This window comes from Sciurus vulgaris (assembly GCF_902686455.1).
Source record: "Sciurus vulgaris genome assembly, chromosome: 12".
NCBI classification, from domain to species: Eukaryota; Metazoa; Chordata; class Mammalia; order Rodentia; family Sciuridae; genus Sciurus; species Sciurus vulgaris.
Genome location: NC_136473.1, coordinates 82,117,792 through 82,138,519, shown reverse-complemented (window position 1 = coordinate 82,138,519; position 20,728 = coordinate 82,117,792). Strand labels below are relative to the sequence as shown.

General features: G+C 52.8%; 1 protein-coding gene across 2 annotated transcripts in view; it reads left to right on the top strand.

The window, feature by feature from the left end:
* Positions 1 to 20,464, top strand: part of PKP1 (plakophilin 1) — a 46,468-nt gene extending 26,004 nt beyond the window's left edge. The window contains exons 3-14 of one of the 2 annotated variants that reach the window (XM_079106023.1): positions 2,559 to 2,953; positions 5,174 to 5,318; positions 5,816 to 6,023; positions 6,686 to 6,863; positions 7,767 to 7,881; positions 9,830 to 9,985; positions 10,687 to 10,863; positions 12,017 to 12,170; positions 12,439 to 12,625; positions 13,162 to 13,246; positions 16,121 to 16,215; positions 17,635 to 20,464. In XM_079106023.1, the coding sequence (XP_078962149.1) occupies positions 2,559 to 2,953; positions 5,174 to 5,318; positions 5,816 to 6,023; positions 6,686 to 6,863; positions 7,767 to 7,881; positions 9,830 to 9,985; positions 10,687 to 10,863; positions 12,017 to 12,170; positions 12,439 to 12,625; positions 13,162 to 13,246; positions 16,121 to 16,195 (1,875 nt within the window). In that variant the 3' untranslated portion in view covers positions 16,196 to 16,215; positions 17,635 to 20,464. Of the gene's footprint in view, positions 1 to 2,558; positions 2,954 to 5,173; positions 5,319 to 5,815; positions 6,024 to 6,685; positions 6,864 to 7,766; positions 7,882 to 9,829; positions 9,986 to 10,686; positions 10,864 to 12,016; positions 12,171 to 12,438; positions 12,626 to 13,161; positions 13,247 to 16,120; positions 16,216 to 17,630 lie in introns of both variants that reach the window. The other variant, XM_079106022.1, reaches the window with a different exon arrangement.
* The last annotated feature ends 264 nt before the right edge of the window (positions 20,465 to 20,728 follow it).

Genomic DNA, 20,728 nt, shown 5'->3' with positions numbered 1-20,728 from the left:
CTGCTCCTTGAACTGGAGCCGGGGGACAGGGTCTAGCTAAGTTTGTCTCCTGCTCGTCAAGGTGATAGCCAAGGGCCGCAGTGATGGGAGAAAGCTATTTACAACTGTCCTTAGTCACCATACAACAGAGCCCACCAGCACGGTGCCTCTGCAAGCTGGGTGGAATTTCTAGGAGTGGGCGATGCCACCAGGGTGTGACTGATGCGGAGGCTGGAAAATCAGTCCCAAGGCTGGACATCCCTTCCTCGGGCACCCTGCCTGCTCCCCTGCAGGTGCAGCCAGCACCCATTCCTTAGGGCAGCCCACCATCGCTGTGACCCGCCAGGGCTTCCTGCCGCTCCTTTTCCCAGCACATGGGAGTAGAGGCTGAAGCCTCTGTCAGGCTTAATCAGCGTGATGGCATCTTTGCTGGGTTTGGGCCAGGAGAGCGTCTGGACTCCTCATCAGTGTCTGCGATGACGTCCAGGTGTGTCATTTACTGAGAACAAGGGAGCTCCTTGTTGCATTTCCTCCCAAGGCTTAGCCTGCCATTTAGGAGCACTGGTCTTCCTTCTCAGATGCCATCTGCCACACTCCAGGCCCTGAGAAGACTCAGAATGTTGCCTCCTTGCATATTTTGCATGTCGTCTGCAAGGTGCCCATTCCGTGTCCCGTGCTCAGAACGCTGCTCCCCTAGCCTCGGCCTTGTGACTGTCTGCTTCTGCCTCTCGACCTCCACGCACCAGTTCCCTTTGGGGGTGCTTGGTTTGACCCAGTTTGGGGAAGATCGCACCTGCCTAAGTGCACAGCTGGGTGTGTGGGTGAAGGGGACGAGCTTTGCCTCTGCCAACGTTAACAGCCTGTGGCTTCTTCCTCTTGAATACCACTTCCAATGAGTAGCTTGACACCCCTCTTTCTGGGAGCTGAACATGAGAACTTCCTGTTCTCTGTGCTCCCCTGCAGAACTGAACGGAGACCAGCGGAAGGACAGCTCCTCTCTAGTTCTGTGTGGCCAGGTCCTGCATTCTGGAGAACTGCCCGGTTCCCTAAGGACCTTCCCAACACACACACACACACACACACACACACACACACACATTCATTCTTTCTCATTCCCTCTCATTTTCTCTCCCCCCACACCCCACCCCATGCTCTCTCCCTCTCGTTCTCCCCCCCACCCCCCTTCTCTCTCTGCCCTTCTCTCTGGGTGGGGCAGGGAGGATCTGGGCTGAACTTGGCCCTGTCTCATCCCAGCAAAGGTGAGTCCCAAGTCAGCACCTGTATGGAGACATTTTATCAGGCTCAGTGTTGATCCTCTAGTCTGGGAGCAAGTCCCAGCAGGCCAGACCCACCAGCTTGTGAGCTCCTGGGAAAGTTCTCCTTGGACAGTTTTGTCCCAGAGTTAATTCCCACCAAGCCTCCGCAGGCACCTCCTATGGAGGCTAACCCCCAGAGGAGCTCACACAGAGCCAGGGCACCTCGTTGTCCCTGGTCCGTTGTCCTTTTGGATGGAGCCTCTGCCCAGCTTCTCCCTCCTGGTAGCCCAAAAGCAAAACCTGGAGGTCCAACCTGTGCCCCTCCCTGCAGCCCCCTGGGGCCCACCTCCTTATTGCAGGTGGCCCCTAGCAAGCAGTCCCTTAAACAGAGCATTCAGGGAGCAAGAACACCATCCCTTTTCAGTCTTTGATAGTTTCTCCCTAGAGGACCTATTACTATTTGCTTCTTGCCCTTGCAGAGAGGAAGCAAGATGAAGAATGTCACAGAAAATAATTGTGGGAAATAGTCCTGGCCAGGATACAAGTTTCCAAGCACTAGGTACAAATGACCAAAGAGAGTGGCAGTGTCAGAAGCTGCTGGCATCTGGGAATGGCTCAAGGTGATGAGGCCAGGTCTTGAGATTCAAGGTCAAGTCTTGGTTTCGTCCTTGCCTTATGGAATGACTGTTGGAAGGCCTTCTTCTCTCTGGGTCTGCAATTCCCCACCTGGACTGTGTGGCCAGATCGGTGGCTGACAGACTTTCTGGACTGGATCCCCATAGTAAGGAGTACATTTTATGCTGCAACCCAGCAGCTGCTCACTCTTCACAAAACAATGTGTGTCATTATTACATTCATTGCACTCTGGTATTTTCTATTCCCAGGAATATTGCTCAATTCTGTATTCATAACAATGCTGAGCACAATCTCCTAAGTGACATAATCCATAAGGGGTCCAAATTCACTGTTCAAAAATATAGCAGATTATGGCTATAGTTCCTTCCTCTCCAAACATTCTGGGACTCTCTGAACATTATGGTGGGGGCAGTGTCCTGTGGTCAGCAGGATACCTTCCAGGAAGGAGCTAGCATTCCTGAGGAGGAAACGAGACACAGAGACATTAAGTAACTCACCCAAGGCCACACAGCTGTTTCTATATCATATGCTCTTTCCACACTCTGCTGAAAATAAGCAGAACCCCATTCTAAAGTGAAATTATACTTGAAGACCATAACATGTATCTATGCTAACTTGGAAAATGAATAAGAAATGTCTCTCCCCTGTCAGGAAGCTTGACTGAGCTTTCCCCCTCTCCCTGACCAGATCTACAATGGGACGCTCAAGCGGGAGCAGGACAACAGGCGCTTCAGCTCCTACAGTCAGATGGAGAACTGGAACCGGTACTACCCCCGCGGGAGCTGCAACACCACCGGTGCAGGCAGTGACATCTGCTTCATGCAGAAAATCAAGGCGAGCCGCAGTGAGCCCGACCTCTACTGCGATCCAAGGGGCACCCTGCGCAAGGGCACCCTGGGCAGCAAGGGCCACAAGACCACCCAGAACCGCTACAGCTTTTACAGCACCTGCAGCGGTCAAAAGGCCATCAAGAAGTGCCCGGTGCGCCCACCCTCGTGCACCTCCAAGCAGGACCCTGTCTATGTGCCACCTATCTCCTGCAACAAGGACCTGTCCTTTGGCCACTCGAGAGCCAGCTCCAAGTGAGTGCTGCTAGGCCGGGTGGGGGCTGGGCAGGGCCAAGTAAGGAGCACGCTGCTAGCCCAGCTCCCTCTGCAAGGGGTTCCCAGGGGTGGGGAGAGGCTTTGCTAGCAGCACCTTGGAGAGTCCCCGGCTTGATGAGCCATGACCCCAGGGAGTTCAGCATAAAAGGAAGACAGAACCCAGATATTGAGTGTTTAGATTAAAAGGTCACAGGCAGGTTATGAGAAGAGGGTTCACTAACTAGAGATGGTCAAGGAGGCCAGTGGTTCTCCAAGTGAACGCCTCCAACCTGCAACGCCAGCGTCAGCCAGGAATGTGATAGAAATGCTCAGAAACGCCAGAGGGGCCCAGCAGTGTGTGTTCCAATCAGCTCCACAGGTGACTGGGGTTCACGCTAGAGTCCGAGAGCCTCTGATCTTAGGCACACTCATCTCCATCTGTACCGGAAGCAAAGAAACAGGCCCTGGTGTCAATGATGGAACTAGAACGGGTTATGGGCTGTGCTCTAAAACAGGAAGTCCAAAGGACAGTTAGGCCAGATAGACAAAAACCTGAGGGACATGATGTAGGGCTCAGACATAGCACAGCTCCTGTCCACAAAGGTCGAAAGACCACTGCCCAGTGGGAACCAAGGAGAACCCATTGGGTAAAGAGCCACAGGCAGGGCTGGGGACGCGCCTCAGTGGCAGAGCACTTGACTAGCATGAGAGCCCCCAGTTCCCCCACGTCCCCATCCTGGGTGGGGGAAGAGCTCTAGGCACAGGGTGGTTTGGGGCCACCGTGCACAGTGCTGTGAGTGACAGTGACCCTGTCCTTCAGGCATCAGAGCTTCAGGAATCTGAAAACTATTCTTTGTCACCTAATGATTGTTGTTCATTTATTTGGCAAATATTTACTGAGCAAATATTACATGCTAGGCTCTGTGGCGAGCTCTGACAGGACAGCCCAGAGCTGTTCTGGAGCTACACAGTCCACTCCTCTTGGAGCCTCAGGAGTGTTGTGTTCTTTATCTTTAACCATCACAGCCCCTTCCAAGAAGGAACTAGCATTCCTGAGGAGGAAACAAGACACAGAGATGTCAAGTAGCTCACCCAAGGCCACACAGCTGTTTCTATATCATATGCTCTTTCCACACTCTGCTGAAAATAAGCAGAACCCCATTCTAAAGTGAAATTATACTTGAAGACTGTAACATGTTTTTATGATAATTTGGAAAATAAATAAGAAATCTCTCTCCCTTGAAGACTCTGATCAGGCAACATCTGTCCCCAACTAGAGGCCCAGAATGGAGGGCCTAGATAGGATATAGAGGGGTTGAGCAACAAGCTTTTTAGATGTTTGACTGATGGATGCCAGGTGAGAGTCAGGTGAGAGTTAGGGGTGCTACTAACTCAGCATCAGAGAGCTCTACCCTTTGGGTGATTTTTCCAGAAACCGAGTTGTGTTGCCCTAGTTAAAACTATGACTGTTTACTGAGCACCTACTAAGGCGGAACCTGAGTCTAGTATGAAGGAGGAGGAGATTCCGTCTATAGATGATGAAGGATACCCATGGGGTAGGACTGGGTTTCACAGAAGATTTGCCCCTGCCCTCAGTGATCTTGCCATGTCTTCGGAAGCAGGACACAGGAAAGGCTGCCTTTTAGGACTACTTCTCTGGCTAAAGACTAATGTGCTGGTCGGAGGAGTCTGGAGAAGGGATCCAACTGTGGGGGTCTCTGGTGACTATCACCCAAGAATGATCCTGATCAGGAGGAACGTGGTCACCCTGAGGATGGGAAGGAAGTGCGAGGTTTTGGGGGGTGAGAAGAGCCAGTTGGACGTGGGGATGGATGAATGGATGGAAGGAACGAAGGAACAAGCTCACAGCCATTCTCTTCCATCTTTCCAATGCCAAGGGCAAACATGACGGATGGCATGATAGGTGGAGGGCTTTCCCTCAGGGAATAGGGTGGAGTTTTGCTCAGAGCAAAGATAATTGTGCTGCCTGGACCTTATCCCAAGACCAGGGTGCCAGTGTTCCCACAGAGGGGAAATGCAGTAGGCTCTGCCCTTCTGGGGGAGCTGGTCCGGCGGGTATTCTCCAAGTGGGCCTTAGGCTGGCCCTCTGGAAGGGACATGAGGCTGTGGCTGCTTGGGTGTGTGAGGGAAGATTCTGGGCCCCCTCATCAGGGCTCCCAGCTCACCCTGTAACACGCCCCCGCCGTCCATGCCTTGCAGGATCTGCAGTGAGGACATCGAGTGCAGTGGGCTGACCATCCCCAAGGCCGTGCAGTACCTGAGCTCCCAGGATGAGAAGTACCAGGCCATCGGGGCCTATTATATCCAGCACACCTGCTTCCAGGATGAATCTGCCAAGCAGCAGGTAACGGGCTGCTCTCTTCCCTCCCCGGCAGGCGGGAGCAGATCTGGGTGTAGATCCGCACCTGCGTTCGGAGAGGGGTGCGGGTATTTACAGTTGACTTCTTCTCACCTGCCCAGTTGGCAGGAATAAGGAGTATGCCTGGCAACGCCCAAGGTCAGAGCTGGCATCTTAGCCTGCAGAGCAAAGCCCTCTGTTGAGTGGACACCATCCTACTCTAGAAGAGGAAAGTAGGGCTCAGGAAAGCAGGGTGACTTGCTGAAGGTCTTCCAATCAGGATGTGAGGGAGCTGGACCTGGAGTCCAGGTCTTCTGGCTTCTGGTCTGGTTCTGTTGCCAATACCTTATGCTGCTTATTTTTTTTTTTGGTTCATTTGTATGTTTCTGAACTAAAAGTAGACTCTTTTAAAATTTTGGTTGGGGGGAAATCTGCTTTAAGCAGAGAATGAGTGGCTCAGCCTCCCCTCCCTTGATCCGGCAACATGGCGACTCTTCCGGCAGGTCTATCAGTTGGGAGGCATCTGCAAGCTGGTGGACCTCCTCCGCAGCCCCAACCAGAACGTCCAGCAGGCTGCCGCGGGGGCCCTGCGAAACCTGGTGTTCCGGAGCACCACCAACAAGCTGGAGACCCGGAGGCAGAATGGAATCCGTGAAGCTGTCAATCTCCTGAGGAAGACTGGGAGCACTGAGATCCAGAAACAACTGACTGGTAGGACACCATGCAAGACTGCAGGCTGTGGCCTTCAGCTGGGGTGCAGGCTGGTCCCTGCAGGCCAGGCCAAGGCACAGCTGTGCAGAATTGTCTGGGCATAATTCTGGGAACCCAGTGACACTGGCCTTGGCCAGATTAGTAGTGTTCGATGGTGACCCCAAATGATCTACATAGCCACAGGAGGTCATGATCTGTTGCTGGAGGACAAGGGGAGGAAGGCTTGATCCATAGACTCAAGGTGGGGTGCAACAGAGGTCACCATGATGACCTTGACTTGGACTGGGAAGATGAGACTATGAGGAGTAGTAACTGATAAGTTTTTCCTGGAATGACTTCCAGATAGAATATAAATAACATTAGAAGATTCTGAGTGCTAAAATTCACATTAAAAACTACTGATCAATAAACTATATTATAGTCACCTTCCATGTGAATACTTTTGACCTAGACAGAGAACTCAGATGTTCCTGTCCCTCAAATTAACTGCAGTCTAGTGAGGACACTAAGAATCAGCTCATGAAAGAGTCCGACAACTGGCTGGATAGACCAGGCCTACCTGGAATGGTCCATTTGCTAAAAGATCCCAGGTTGGGATGACACCATGGCCTCCGGGTGCTTTGGAGCCCACACATGTTGAGTTGACCATCTCCAACTCCCAGGGCTGCTCTGGAACCTGTCTTCCACTGATGAGCTGAAGGAGGAGCTGGTGGCCGATGCTCTGCCTGTTCTGGCCGACCGGGTCATCATTCCTTTCTCGGGCTGGTGTGATGGCAATAGCAACATGTCCCGAGAAGTGGTGGATCCTGAGGTCTTCTTCAATGCCACAGGCTGCTTGAGGTGAGAAAAGAGGGCACTTGGGATCTTTCTGCCCTGGCCTCAGACCCTTCCCAGGGTAGCGCCGTCTTGGCCAACATTCAGCCAGAGAACCTAGCATCCAGCCTAGGGCTGCCTCTCAAGGGCTGGCTCCAAGACATGGGACCCAGGCATTGCTACCTTCTGTGACTCTGGGTCAGGCTCAGGACCCTACCATCTCCTCTGAGGGCATACAGAGGACCTTAATTAGGACTCTAATGGGAGAAATGCCTGGATCAGAGTATCCAAACTGGTTCCACAATTTCCTCCTCCTCCACCTCAGAAAAATGCATTTCTTGTACTATCTTGAAGAGTCTTCTTTTAGACAAAAGTCTACTGATTGGCTGTTTATGAGTCACTTCCCAGCTGTGGTGCTAAAACCACTTGCTGCATTCATTGGCATGAGGATGGCACTGCTCTGCCCAAAGTTTCCTGAGTTCCACACCAGGGTGTGGCGTAGTCCCTGGGGGATGCTGGAGGAGGGGTCTGCTGTGCTTGTTCTCAGAGCAGAGGTTTACAAGCCGCAGTGGTGGTGGAGGCAGAGTGTGGAACTGTGGAGCAAGATTCCCTGTAGGGTCACACCTAATTCTAATGGGGGTGTCTTCCCCAATTGCTGAGAAGCCCCCAGAGTGGAGGGAGCTGTGGGCTTGTGCTCCTGCGCCTCAGCTTGTGCTTCTCCAAGCCTCCCGGAACAGAGACTAGGGAGATGAAAAACCAGTAGGACTAAGGACTTTCTAGGGCTGCAGGGTACCGGGAGCAATAGCAGACAGACAGACAGCCTGTCCCCATTTCCCCACTGTGTGTCTCTACCACACTGTCCCCACCTCCCTCCCTGTCCTCTCTCCCGCCTCGCCCACATCCTCCCGCTCTGCCTGTTCTCTTCTGCAGAAACCTGAGCTCAGCCGATGCAGGCCGCCAGACCATGCGGAACTACTCGGGGCTTATTGACTCCCTCATGGCCTATGTCCAGAACTGTGTGGCAGCTAGCCGCTGCGATGACAAGGTGAGAGAGCAGCCCTGGTGGCACCTTGACCTCCAGCCTCAACCCCCGTCCTCTGTCCAGAGTTACAAAGCCCAGGGCCACAACTGGAATCAGCGAGGCCAGCTCCTTGGTTTCCTGGCCATAACATTTCTCTTTCCCAGATCCCAGGAGTCAGGGTTACACTTTCTGGGTGCCTTTGAGGCCTGGCTCAGTGACAAAACAGTAGTTTGGAGTCTAGGGCAGCAGAGGGGACATCTGGAGCCAGGGCATAACACACAGGGGTAGGCTCTGGGGCCACACTGTCACCAATGAGGCTGAGCCCTGTTTGCAACCCTGGGACACATGCTGCTGCTCCCAGGGTCTCAATTTTTTTCCTGAAATGAGACTCCTGCCTCTGCTGCCCTTCCACTGCCTCCAGAATCAGCAGGCCATCCTCCTGCCCTTTCCAGACTTTGGGACATACCAGCATAAACAGAAAGGACACATCAAGAGAGAAGATAAACTAAACCCTGATTTCCTGCCACTGTGGAAGGACAGTGGTTCAGGGGACAGGGAGACAGTGGGCTTCCATGTTCCCTGCCTCAACAGGGGGCAGGCTGGAAATCACAGCTCCTGGGTCCTGAGCCCAGTCCCATGAGGAGGGACTTTTATCTCTTGTTCCTTCCACCGGAAGTGACAACAGGGCCTCAGGAAAGAGTCTTGTCACTTGGCTGCCCAGCCTGGTTCCTGCAGGCAAGGTGCCTTCCTGCTCTGCACTCAAGATCCCTTAGACCTGGGTGACCCTAGACCCCGGAAGTCAGATCCCCTCAGAACCCAGCAGGACCCAAGCATTATTAGGGGAGGCAAGTCTGTGGCCTCCAAACCCTAGCCTGGAGGTACACCAAAGGCAAATGACAGATGGGGGCCCAGCTGCTGCTGTGAAGTCCCAGATCCCAGATTTCACTATTGGTGTGCCCTAGCACATTCACTATGGAAGCTGAGGTGTGGTCTTGGAAAGAGAGCAGGAGAAAGCAGTGGCCCTTTAGAAAGGAATTGGGGCTGCTCTTGAAAGAGATTGTTCCAGAAGGGCAGCCATACTCCTCAATTCCCCAGTGTTCCTATCAACACTTTGTCCATAGCGATAGAAACACTCTGGTCTGTTGTGTCCTACAATATGTGAGGCCCCACGGTAGATACTCTCCATGAACAGTACCACCCTGAGGGATGGTTCCAGGACCCCCCAGAATACAAAATCCACAGATACTCAAATCTCTTTTATAAAATGGTATAGTATTTGCATATAACTTATGTATTCCTATATACAGACTGGAAATTAAACCCAGAGGTACTCTACCACTGAGCTACACTCCCATCCCCTTTTTAAAAACAATTTGAGACAGATTCTCATTAAATTTCCCAGACTGGCCTCAAACTTGCAATCCTCCTGCCTCAGCCTCCCACGTTGATTAGAATTACAGGCATGCACCTCGTGCCTGGTTTTCCTCCCATATCCTTTAAATCATCTCTAGATTACTTAAAATACTTAATACAAGGTAAATACTATATAAACAGTTGTTATACTGTATTGTTTAGGGAATAATGATGAGAAATAAATCTGTACATGTTCAGTGGACACAAGGTTTTTTAAAATAATTTCAGTTGTGGTTGGCTGAAGCCCAGGGATGTTGAAGGGTCAGCCGTGTGATCTCCTCAATAGCCCAGTGAAGTAATTTTAGTCCAGTTTTATAGTTGAGGAAACTGAAACCCTTAAAAGTGAGGTGAGTCACTCAAGTTCAAACAGCCAGGAAATGAGAAAGGTAGGATTCAAATCCAAGTCCCAGGAGTGTCCCAGGGAACTCTTTCCAGAGGCTGTGACAGGCGACTATGCTCATATCCCTTGATACCGCTCAGATTAGTCAGGTAGGTGCCAGGTACAGGAGCCCATCAGGAGCCGAGCCGGCTCAGGCACCTGCTTCTGCTTGCTCCGCAGTCCGTGGAGAATTGCATGTGCATCCTGCACAACCTCTCCTACCGCCTGGATGCCGAGGTGCCCACCCGCTACCGCCAGCTGGAGTATAACACCCGCAATGCCTACACGGAGAAGTCCTCCACCGGCTGCTTCAGCAACAAGAGCGACAAGATGATGGTGAGAACAAAACCAGGGCCCACCCCCCAAGTGCTCCACTAGGTCCGCTGCCCCAGCCTGCCTTTCCTCTTAGCCCCAGGGGACAGGCCCCTGCCAAAGCCATGGCCGTGGGACTGTGCTGTGCTCTGGGAGCACCATCTTGCATGCGAAGGGGATCTGTAGGAGCCCAGATCACCCCCAGGGCAAAAGCTCCAGCGCCCTCTCGGCAGGCCTCAGTTTCCCCTGCCTTCTCCCTCTGACCGCCCTCTGGTGCTGGTACCCACCACTTCCTGAACCTCCTGAAAAAGGTGCTGAGGAGCGAGGGTCAGGCCTCCTCCACTGGGCGCAGCTGTGGAAGCCAGGTACCGAACCAGCCTTGTGGGCCCAGGGTAGGTCAGACCCACATTATGACTCTGCGAGGGAGGAAGCAGCCCGCTGTGAGACCCCAGAGCAGCCTTACACAGCAGGAAGGTCTGAGCCAAGGAGACCCAGAGCACTTCCTCGGACACCAGGAATGCTCTCCGGCCCCAGGAGACAGTCCCAAGGACTAAGGCCTGTCCCCCAATTCCATGGCAAGCCGAGATGCACAGAAGAAAGGGGCAAGGGGGTGGTGTCCAGGCTCCCGGCCTAGCAGGCATGCTGCAGCCTCCCACCAGGTACCCAGGTTGGGGGCAGGATTCTCAGGCTGCGTCGCCTCACACTGACCTGCTCTTTGTCCTCAGAACAACAACTATGACTGCCCGCTTCCCGAGGAAGAAACCAACCCCAAGGGCAGCAGCTGGCTCTACCACTCAGATGCCATTCGCACCTACCTGAACCTCATGGGCAAAAGCAAGAAAGACGCCACCCTGGAGGCCTGCGCCGGGGCCCTGCAGAACCTGACGGCCAGCAAGGGGCTGGTGAGGCGGCCCTCCCTTCTGCTCCCCCCATCCTCCGACCCTCACTCCAGGGTTTGCTCTCCTCTTCCCCACCAGCGTGCTCCTGGCCGAGTCTATCAAACACACGCGGCTCTGAGCTTCATCCTGCAGACATGAGCAGAGTGCCCCGTGTATGCCAGGCCCTGGGCTGGACAGAGAAGTGACAAGGCCAGAGGTGCCCCCGCTTTCTGGGGACTCTGGGATGGTGCTCAGGGGGCAGACCCACCCCTGTTGGATTCTATGGGTACCCACACTGTCCCCTTTGTCTGGCAGTTCCTGGCCTCCTGGGCTCCGCCTGGTGTCAGGGACAGAGATGGAACATGTGCCTAGCAGGAGGAGTCTCCATTTGGTGAATTAACGGAGGTGGAAAAGCAAGAGTTTGGGACATGGACAGGTCTAGAGAAATATGTGACAGAATCAGTGTAGGTTTGAAACCAAATAGATTTTGAGGGACATGATGGAGTGGGATCAGAGGAGGCCTGTTTGCAACCCCGAAAAGCTTAGAGGGGGAGGGGACAGCTGTTCCCCAGCTTTACTTAGGGCCAGAGGAAAATGGACAGCCGTGGGACACAGGTAAACTGTGGCTAACGTAAACTTCCCTGACTTTGAGGGGAGGAGGTTGGGGCTTCTGAGGACCCCACACAGCCCTAGACCAGGTCACATCTGGATGCATTTGTTGTTTTGAGGCTTGGATGACCTGGTCCCTCCAGCCCTCAACAAATATGGATTGAATCCTGCAGGGGTGGGGAAGTTGGAAGAAGATAACAGACATTTTTAAAGTGACAAATGTCTTGAACATGCAATTTTGTGTGAGCAGATTCTTTGGGAAGGCAGAGCTGAGACGGTGGGGTGAGTGACTCTGTTGTTAGTTAGAAGTTGACTCTGGATCCCTGCAAGAGAGAGAAATGAGACGTCCCCTTTTTGACCACCTGGCTTTAGCTAAGAGCAAGGAGCAGGGACAGAAAAGGAGGACACGTGAGCCTACTGCTCTGTAGTCGCCCATGTGTAAGCAAACTGTAAGTCTTTCAGTGTGAAGGAGAAAGGTTCTGGGTCTCTGCTTGGACTGGCTGCCCCTCTGCCCACTGTGTGCTTGGGAAGCTGCCAGCCAGCTCCTCCCTGGGGCTTTCTCTCGTAGATGTCCAGTGGCATGAGCCAGCTGATTGGGCTGAAGGAAAAGGGCTTGCCACAAATCGCCCGCCTCCTGCAATCTGGCAACTCTGACGTGGTTCGTTCCGGGGCCTCCCTCCTGAGCAACATGTCCCGCCACCCTGTGCTGCACAGAGTAATGGGTAAGAGCACTCACACCGTCCCCTCCAGAGAGGACACCCAGGAGCCCACTGGAAGGTCACCCTTGAATCATTCCCCAGGGCGAGCATTCTGAGGGGAAGCTGGACCAGGAGAGGGGTGGAGCTGGAGGAGGCAGGTCACCCAAGGGAGGGGAGCAGGTCTATAGAGGTCCCATCTGGGTTGGAGCTGGTTCCAAGGCCCAGAGAGGATGCCTTGGCCCCTCTTGCACTCAGAAATCCTGATACCACACCCCACTACTTCCTCTCCCAGGGAACCAAGTGTTCCCAGAGGTGACCAAGCTCCTCACCAGCCATACTGGCAACACCAGCAACTCCGAAGACATCTTGGCTTCAGCCTGCTACACTGTAAGGAACCTGATAACCTCACAGCCGCAGATGGCTAAGCAGTACTTCTCCGGCAGCACGCTCAACAACATCATCAACCTGTGCCGCAACAGGTGTGTGGGGCGAGTGGGTGTCCATGCCCACCTGGCCCCACATCACGGTCCCCTGCCCTGAACAGTAGGAACAAACATGCAGCAGGGAAGCACCTAGGACGGGGGAGGCAGGCAGGAGGAGCTCCAAGGCCTTACGGGGTATGGTTCCAGCCTCCAGGTCTCAGGAGAGGGGACAGAAGCAGATGCTTCTTGGCTGGGGGACATGTGGGGACAATGGGTCCTTAGAGGATTGGCAGGAAGCATGGAGCACCAGAATCAACTCTGTGGGGGCTTTATTCTGCTTCACGGGCTCTCTCCTCCCAGGACAAAGGGCTACAGGACAGTGGTCCACTACCACCTTGTGACCTCTGGGCTGCCTCTAGGTGGGCAGGGGTGTGGGGTTGTGCCCACTGTGTAGTGACTGGGGCCCGCCACTCTTGCACATGCTGACACCTCCCCACATCCGTCTCTAAGATCTGGAAGGGAGGGTTTGAGGGCAGAGGGTGCTCTTGTGCCTCTGGAGTCTCGTCTCACACATGCCCTTCCCACCTGCCCAGTGCCTCACCCAAGGCTGCAGAGGCTGCCCGGCTCCTCCTCTCTGACATGTGGTCCAGCAAGGAGCTGCAGGGTGTCCTCAGACAGGTAAGCGCCCACACCAGTAGCCCCTTCTGATGAGGCTCTTTGCCCTGTACCAAAGTTCCAGCAGATCAAGAAGCAGGAGGCGGATTGGCCCGCCCCACCCAGTCAGGTGAGACTTGCCCCAGAGTCTGAGCAGCGGAGTCTGCATGGCAATGAATGTGATCAGTGCTCTGCCCAAACCCCTGGTCTCCAGGACCTATAGGGGGTGCCAAGCACGTGGAGAGGAGAGGAGAGGAGAATTTCACAACCTCCTCTGTGGGGTGGGATTGTTTAGGAGCAAAGTGAAAGGCACGTGAACAAACAACTCACAATTCATTTGGGGGCTGATGGGTGCTCAGATGGCGAGGTAGGTTTGGGCTTGATTACAAAGACCCTTCAATTTCAGGCAAAGAGTTTGGACTTGTGCCCTTGGCACTGGGGAACCAATTGAGGTTTTGAGTAGAGGGTCTCATGATGGAAGCAGCCCTGGAAAAACTAATTCCATACCAGCAAGTGAGGGCAAGAAGACCCTGGAGACTGCTCTACTTGTCCAGTGTGACCTGCCTCTCTCTGTCCTCAAAACTCCCCAGCATCAGAGGCCCCAAGTCCTCCATCAGGCTGTGTCCTGTTACATCTTCACGCTGACCCCTCTTTTCCATTCCTACACGGCCATCCTTTGGTTGAGGTGCCGGCTGTGGAGAGGTGGGAATGAAGGAGAGAAGGCAGGAGTAGAAGCTCAGGGCTGAGTCCCTTGAGGCTTTGGCTTGGAGACGCTGCAGCTGCATTAACAGACATAGATCAGCTGGCAAGAGCTGGGGGAGGCTCTTGGCATGGGAGTAGGAGGTCGGATCTGAGTGACTCGGGGAATGTGGAGTGGGACCCTGGCAGAGAGGCTGGAGCAGAGACGGGTGACACCAGAAGAACAGGCAAGACTCTCATGGAGCCCATCCTGTGGGGAAGTCTTGAGGGACAAAGGCAAAGGCATGAAGTCCCTCACTTGGGGGCCAAGGCCAGGGAAACAGGAGGATCTACACAAGTTTCTGGAAAAGGATGAAGATCTCATAGAGAGAGAGCCACAAGGGCAGATGGGATCAGTGCCCAGTGCTATGGAGAGGACAAGGAGAATGGAATTGGGAAAGCCTTGGATCTAGCTGCTAATTCAGAAGTCTCTGGGGACCTCAAAGAGTACAGCTGGCAAAGCAAGGGGAGCATGTCAGGGCTGTGGTAGTGGGTGAGGCAGTGTGGGGAAAGGAGAGAGGGGCCATGGACAGGAGGTGTCCCTCAGTGCAATTTGGCCCAGAAAGAAAGGAGACAGAGGGGAGATGGAAAGAGACCTGTGAAAGGCAGAGGGGATCCTGGTCTCTGTCACTAGAGGAGTGGGAGTGGGCAAAGGAGAAAGAAAGGGATGGAGACAAGGAGGACAGGAGAGCAACCTGGGCATAAGGAGGGACGGCGCTCCTCTAGCAGAGCAGGGAGACAGTAGGGGGGCTGGAAGCCCCCGTGGTCCAAGCTGGTTGGGAAATCTGAAGGTGAACAGTGGCCCTTGTTCTCCACTTGCCATTCAACCCTCTTTTCCAGCACGGCACCATGAAGGTGGGCATGGCCAAGTGGTGGCGACCAGATAGACACAGGGGCAGGGGTGGGAGGAGGTCAGGGTGACAGCTTCTTTGAGATGTTTGAAGGTGGTCCAAAGGGTTCAAAAATATAGAGCCTGCTCCCGGCCTAAAGACACACAGGGAATCCCCTCCTTAGGTTCTCCATGTGAATTCCCCTCTATCCTGTCCTTTGGGAGCCAGTGTCCCCATTCAGTGTCCCCCTCTTTCTCCAGTTGTTCTTGACAATAGCCTTGGCAGGATCTGGGTCAAGGCTTCAGTTCTCAAAGCACATTCAGATCCATCATTCATTGGGTTGTCACAAGTGCAGGTGAGGCAGGTCACATGGCGTATGTCCCTTTTGTTGACTGCAGAATCAGGATCTGAAGAGTTTCTCTTGATTCAGCGAGTCAGGGCAGGACTGAGGCTGGGATCCAGAACTTTTCACTCCTGCGTTCTTTCCACCAAATTCAGCCAAGCTCAACAGGAGCAAGCAAGCAAATCTGCAGGGGGAAAAAACAACATCATGTCATACACGCCCAAACGCAGTAGGACGGGGACTTTGCTGTTTTGGATCCCCTGTGTCATCACCCTTCCTGTTCCCACAGATCAGCAATAAGCTGACCTGGCCCTCAGGGCCCAGGGCTGAACCAGGGCCCTCTTCTCAAGTCACCTCTGCCCCCAGCCCTGAAGGATGGCTGCTGTCCTCACTCACTCTGAAGCATGTCCTAAGCACCTGCTCTATTCTAGAAGAAATAACAGGCGTGACTGTGCCCAGCAGGAGCTCGGGGGCTGGTAAACTGCCAGCCAGACAAGTAAACAGAACCTCACAGTTCAGCAGCTTCTCACCCAGCACCAGCCCCTGTCCCTGAATTTGAGAAAGCCTGAACCTGGCCTCCCTGTCCCAGAGCTCTTGCCAGAATTTAAAATAAGACAGGCAGAGGCAGTCAGAGGGAAGAACCACTGACAACGTCTCTAATCTGGTTCTGGTTGTTGTGTAAAGAAAAGTATTCTAGCCTAAATCCTCATGCTCTGACTCAGGTTTCTGCAAATTCAGGTAGGTGACTCCAATGCAGTGGCCGAAACAAAAACATGTCTCTAACTCCTGGATAGGAAAGGCATTAGGTCAGGTTGCACATTTAGTTTCTTTTTAGCCCTGACCCATGTGCACAGTGGTCAGAGCACACCATGTCCGAGGCTACAGGAGCCCAGGGATGCTCCGGGAGAACTGCAGCCAGCCCTATGGGGAGCCCCACATTGTTTTGTCCGAAGATGAATCAAACAGCTCATGTTCCTCCCTTTACAGCAAGGCTTCGACAGGAATATGCTGGGAGCCCTAGCTGGGGCCAACAGCCTCAGGAACTTTACCTCCAGATTCTAAGAAGAGACTGTAGCTTGCAGGTAAGAACCAGCCCACTTCCACCACTGGGTGCTTCCAGGACCACCCTGAAATCTTGGCCAGTCTCACAGAGGGGCTAGGCCCATGCTTTCCAGGGACACAGAAGCATTCTCTGGCTCTGACCAACACAAGGACTATAAGCACAGCTACCTAGACTCCTGACTGAGCGCCTACACTGTCCCACCACAGATGAGAGATGTCTAATGTCCTGGCAGCATCAGAAGGGCCAGAGGGTCTGGGCAGGACTTCTGGGTACAGCTGTGTAGATTGCCCACCATACAACCCAGTCAGTGCCACTTACCTGGACTACAGTGTGTTGTCTGTAAGGATAAATGGTATGGAGCTATGTCATTCTGGGTTTGATCATCCAAATCTCACTTTTTTATCCTTCTTATAATCTTCCATCCGGTCTCTTCACATACCTAGTGTAGACAAGCTTATTTCCAGGGACCAGAAACTCAGAACTAGTACTATATCAAAGGTTTGTGAGCCTTAGCATTCATCAGAATCACCTGGGAAGCTTGCTAAAATGTACACACCCACCCCCAACCCCAGCAATTCTGACTCGTGGAGTAGAGTCCAAGGAAATGCATTTTTAAACAAGCATCCAGGGTGCTTCTTATGCAAGGAATCCGAGAACCACAGGATACTCAAAACAGACATCAGCAAACCTAGAGAGACTCACTGGTGGCAGCCCAATACAGAGCCATCTGCAAGTAGCCAGGGACAAGGACAGGGTCTCCCGAGCTGAACGAATTTCTCAGCCCAGGCCCACTGCTAGCAAATTCACCCCAACCCCAAAGCCTGAGGAGTATCCTGGTGGGGGAGAGAGAGCTGTAACTGTGGTCCAGAGGAATATTAAATAATATTAAATGCCTCTCATAGATAAGCTCAGCAACTTGAGGACAGGAAAGGGGAGAAGATTAGAGTTAGCAGACTTTTGTGTGTGAGTGTGTGTGTGGTACTGGGGTACTAGAGATTAAACCCAGGCATGCTCTACCACTGAGCTACATCCTGAGTCCTTTTAAATTGTTTTTGAGATGGGTTTTTTGCTAAGGGTCTTACTAAGTTGCCCAAGCTGGCCTCAAACTTTCAATCCTCCTGCCTCAGCCTCCTGAGTAACTGAGATCACAGGTGTGTGCCACCACATCCAGTAGGGTAGCAAAGTCTTAATGAGTGTGATGTGACTGCTCAGCAATGAACTGAGGGTGCAGAGGATGGTGGAGGTGACAGGACAAAGCTGATCTGCTTCTGAACAACAGGAGAGATTGATGGAGGTGTCCGGGTGGCCCTGAATCCTGTCTCAGGCCAGAGCTCATGTTAGGGCAGATGTGAGTGACAGATGTGATATTAGGGCAGACTTACTCACATGGAAACATCTCGCTGCGTGCTAACTTGAAGAATCCTCTTTTTCCAGAAAGATCTGACCTAGATGAGAAGACCTCAGGCCTTGCTGGATGGGTTATTCTGTGCAGTATTTGGAAAAGTTCGAGTGCAACTGAGAACAAACCTGAAAACTGTGGATGATGGAGATATTTTTAGATTCTTTTTTTTTTCCTTGGGGGAACTGGCAGGCAGTGGGGGATGGGGAGGTTGGGGGGGACTTTCTTGAGTTAAAAGGGCTTACATCTGATGTCAATACTTCCTTCTCTGAGAAATGGTATATATATATATGTGTATAATGTAAGTGTGTGTGCGTGCGTGTGCGCGTGTGCGTGCGTGAGTGCCTAACATAACTACAAACTGCAAAAGCTAGGTGTGCTGTATCGTTGCAACTCATAAGATAGGGCAAAAGTGTCTCCATGTCTCTCCCTCATAGGCAGGATGACATGTGCTTTTAGGTTAGCTGCCCATAGTTCTAGAAATGTATTATGCCAGGGCAGGGACCCTCACCAGAGTCAGGCCACAGAGAAGCCCTACAGCCTCCCTGTGGCCATCTCCCAGGGAAAGTGTGGGAGGAAGAAGAGCCGAGCTGGAGCTCACCTCCTTAAAAGGCTGCTTTGCAGGCAGGGAGGTTGGCTGGGGTGTCGAGGCTTGGTGTATCTCATGGGAAAATCTGGTGCATCTGACAGTGTTCCATTCCCACAGTGCCACAAGGCCTGGGGTTGGGCAGGGTGTGGGGCTCTGGAAGGCACCAAGACAATCTTGCTTGCTTAGCTGCGTGAGGTCGCCGGGGGAGTAGGAGCCAGAGAGATGGAACTCAAGGTTCTCTTGGGCTTTACAGCCCCAGAGCAGCCTCAACCTGCAAAGCCTCAGCCTACAAAGCCCCAGCTTCCAGGGAGCCTGTGCTGCAAGATAAAGAAGGCAAAACATGGTGCTCAAAGCCAAACAGCTGTTCGCGGAATGGCTATTTGGTCTCATTTTCCCAGTGGAGAAGGAAACAGGCTGGGGCTGGGCATCTACCTACTCAGGTTCCCCGTGGAACTGGGGAGAAAGGAGTTGGAAATTAACCAGGAAATTGCTTCCCACCAAACCTGCCACATCAGGTGAAGGAGGTTTGGGTTCCAGAAGACCAAAGGAAGGGAGTTTGGATAGACCAGAACAGGGGAATCCTAACAGCAAGCCCACATTCCTGTCAGGGACCATGCCTTACTGCCCCGGGACCCCAGCCATCCTATCTCCATTCTATCTTTGTGAAACCCATAGGGGATGTGATAAGAGGCCTGCCAGGGGCACCAGGCACCCCCTAGACTCAACACTGTGCATTTAGGTGAGCAGTAGCAGAAGGGCCCCTGAGGACCTCATGAGAAAACCTGTCTATGCCAATAGCCCTTAGGACAGACCACAAAATGCAGCCTCCCAGGCTGGCATGGTAGATGTTTGGGAGACACTTACTAACTACCTAGTCTGTGTCCTTCTCTAGAGAAATACAAGTGCTCCTTCTCTTCATCAACCTCCATCAGAACTCCTTTCTGGACTCAGGATGGCCTATTAAGAGATGCGGCCACTGAGGTTGGCGGAGGCCAGATGTGTGGGGACTCCCTCCTCCAGGAAGCATCCCATGACACCTAACCAGGTGTGCTCTGCTGCTGTGGATCTATAACACTCTTCCCCATTATGGCTCATCTCTGCCTCCCAGGGAGCCACGTGGGAGCCAGGTCCCACCAGATTGTCCTGGGTGTGTGTTTCAGGAAGTCTCCTCTGCCAATCATTAGCACCCAGAGGAATCCATTTCTTTAAAAAATATGTTTTTTGAAAACCCCTCTGTGCCAGGCAGTGTTCTAAGCACTTAGGATACATCAGTGAGCAAAGCAGCCCACACCCCTGTTCTTATCATAAGCTATTATGGTCTGCTGGGATGGGTGGGACACTGAGCCAGGTGCTTGGCTTTAGGAAGCCCCTGGTCTGAGAGGACAGTGCAGTCAGGACAAGAGGGTAATGAACCACTACAGTGAATCTCCTACATGCCAGGGTGATACAAATCCCTCAGCATGGTCCTGGCTTCCTGCAGCCCCTTGGTTTACTTTCTCTGTACCCTCCTCAACCCCTACCCAGGTGAAGAGCCAGGTGAGCCCAGTCATCTGCTCTGGGAAGAAAGTAACTGCTGAGGTGCCCAATGTGGACAGTTAGGTCAGGCCTGATTTTGGTTGTGTCTTGGGCCCTCTCGAGCTGGCCAGGTGGGTCTTGTCATATGGGTGTCTGACCCATGCCTGTCATTTGAGAAGAGCAAAATCGAGGAGAACTTGGGGATGCATTTCCTAGAGAAAGGGAGTATGGGGTTTGCTGGGCCTTATGTATCATATTAGGGACCTATCTTAGGATTTTAAATCCACATTTTAAATCCCTGGCAGCCAGAGGTTTCAGACCATGCCTGAAACCAAAAGTTCTAATTTGGAACAAAGTGAGAAAGGACACAGACCCATGCCCATCTTAACTCCAGAATCTCCTGTGCTTAAGACAAATCCGGACACTGGCCACCAGCAGCCTCTTCAGTGGGGGCCAGACAGTCACCCAGGTCCCACACTTCTGCCAAGGCCCCAAGAGAAGGAGTGCCCTTTACTTGTCCACCTTGGCTCCTGGCTGAGAGACGACCAGCTGGAGCTCCCTGATGGGCAGGGCAGGGGAGCCCCTGATTACGGCAAGGCATCCGGCGCCTCACTCGAGACCACCCTCCCCTTGCTTTGTGTTTGTATAAGAACTTTGTGTGGCCAGGCCCACTTTCCTTGTATGATATGCCATGTATTTGCTTTTTTTTTTTTTTTTTTTTTTTTGAAATATAGGAAATCAATAAATTGCTAGTGTTTCTTTGAACTTTTTAAAGCTGTGGATTATTTGGGGGTGCTGTTGAGAAATGAAGGGGCTACTCCCTTCCAAGATATCCTCTTACTGACCCCATACCAGGCAAGGATTGAGAATGCCACCGGAGGTCAGAGGAACAACACCTTCTAGTCACCTGCTGTACCTTAGCCCATATGAGCCTCACCATGAGCCCGTGACGCCAGGTTTGCTATCCTGATTTTACAAATAACTAAAGTGAGACAGGATGGGACAAATAGGCCCAAGGTCACCTAGCTT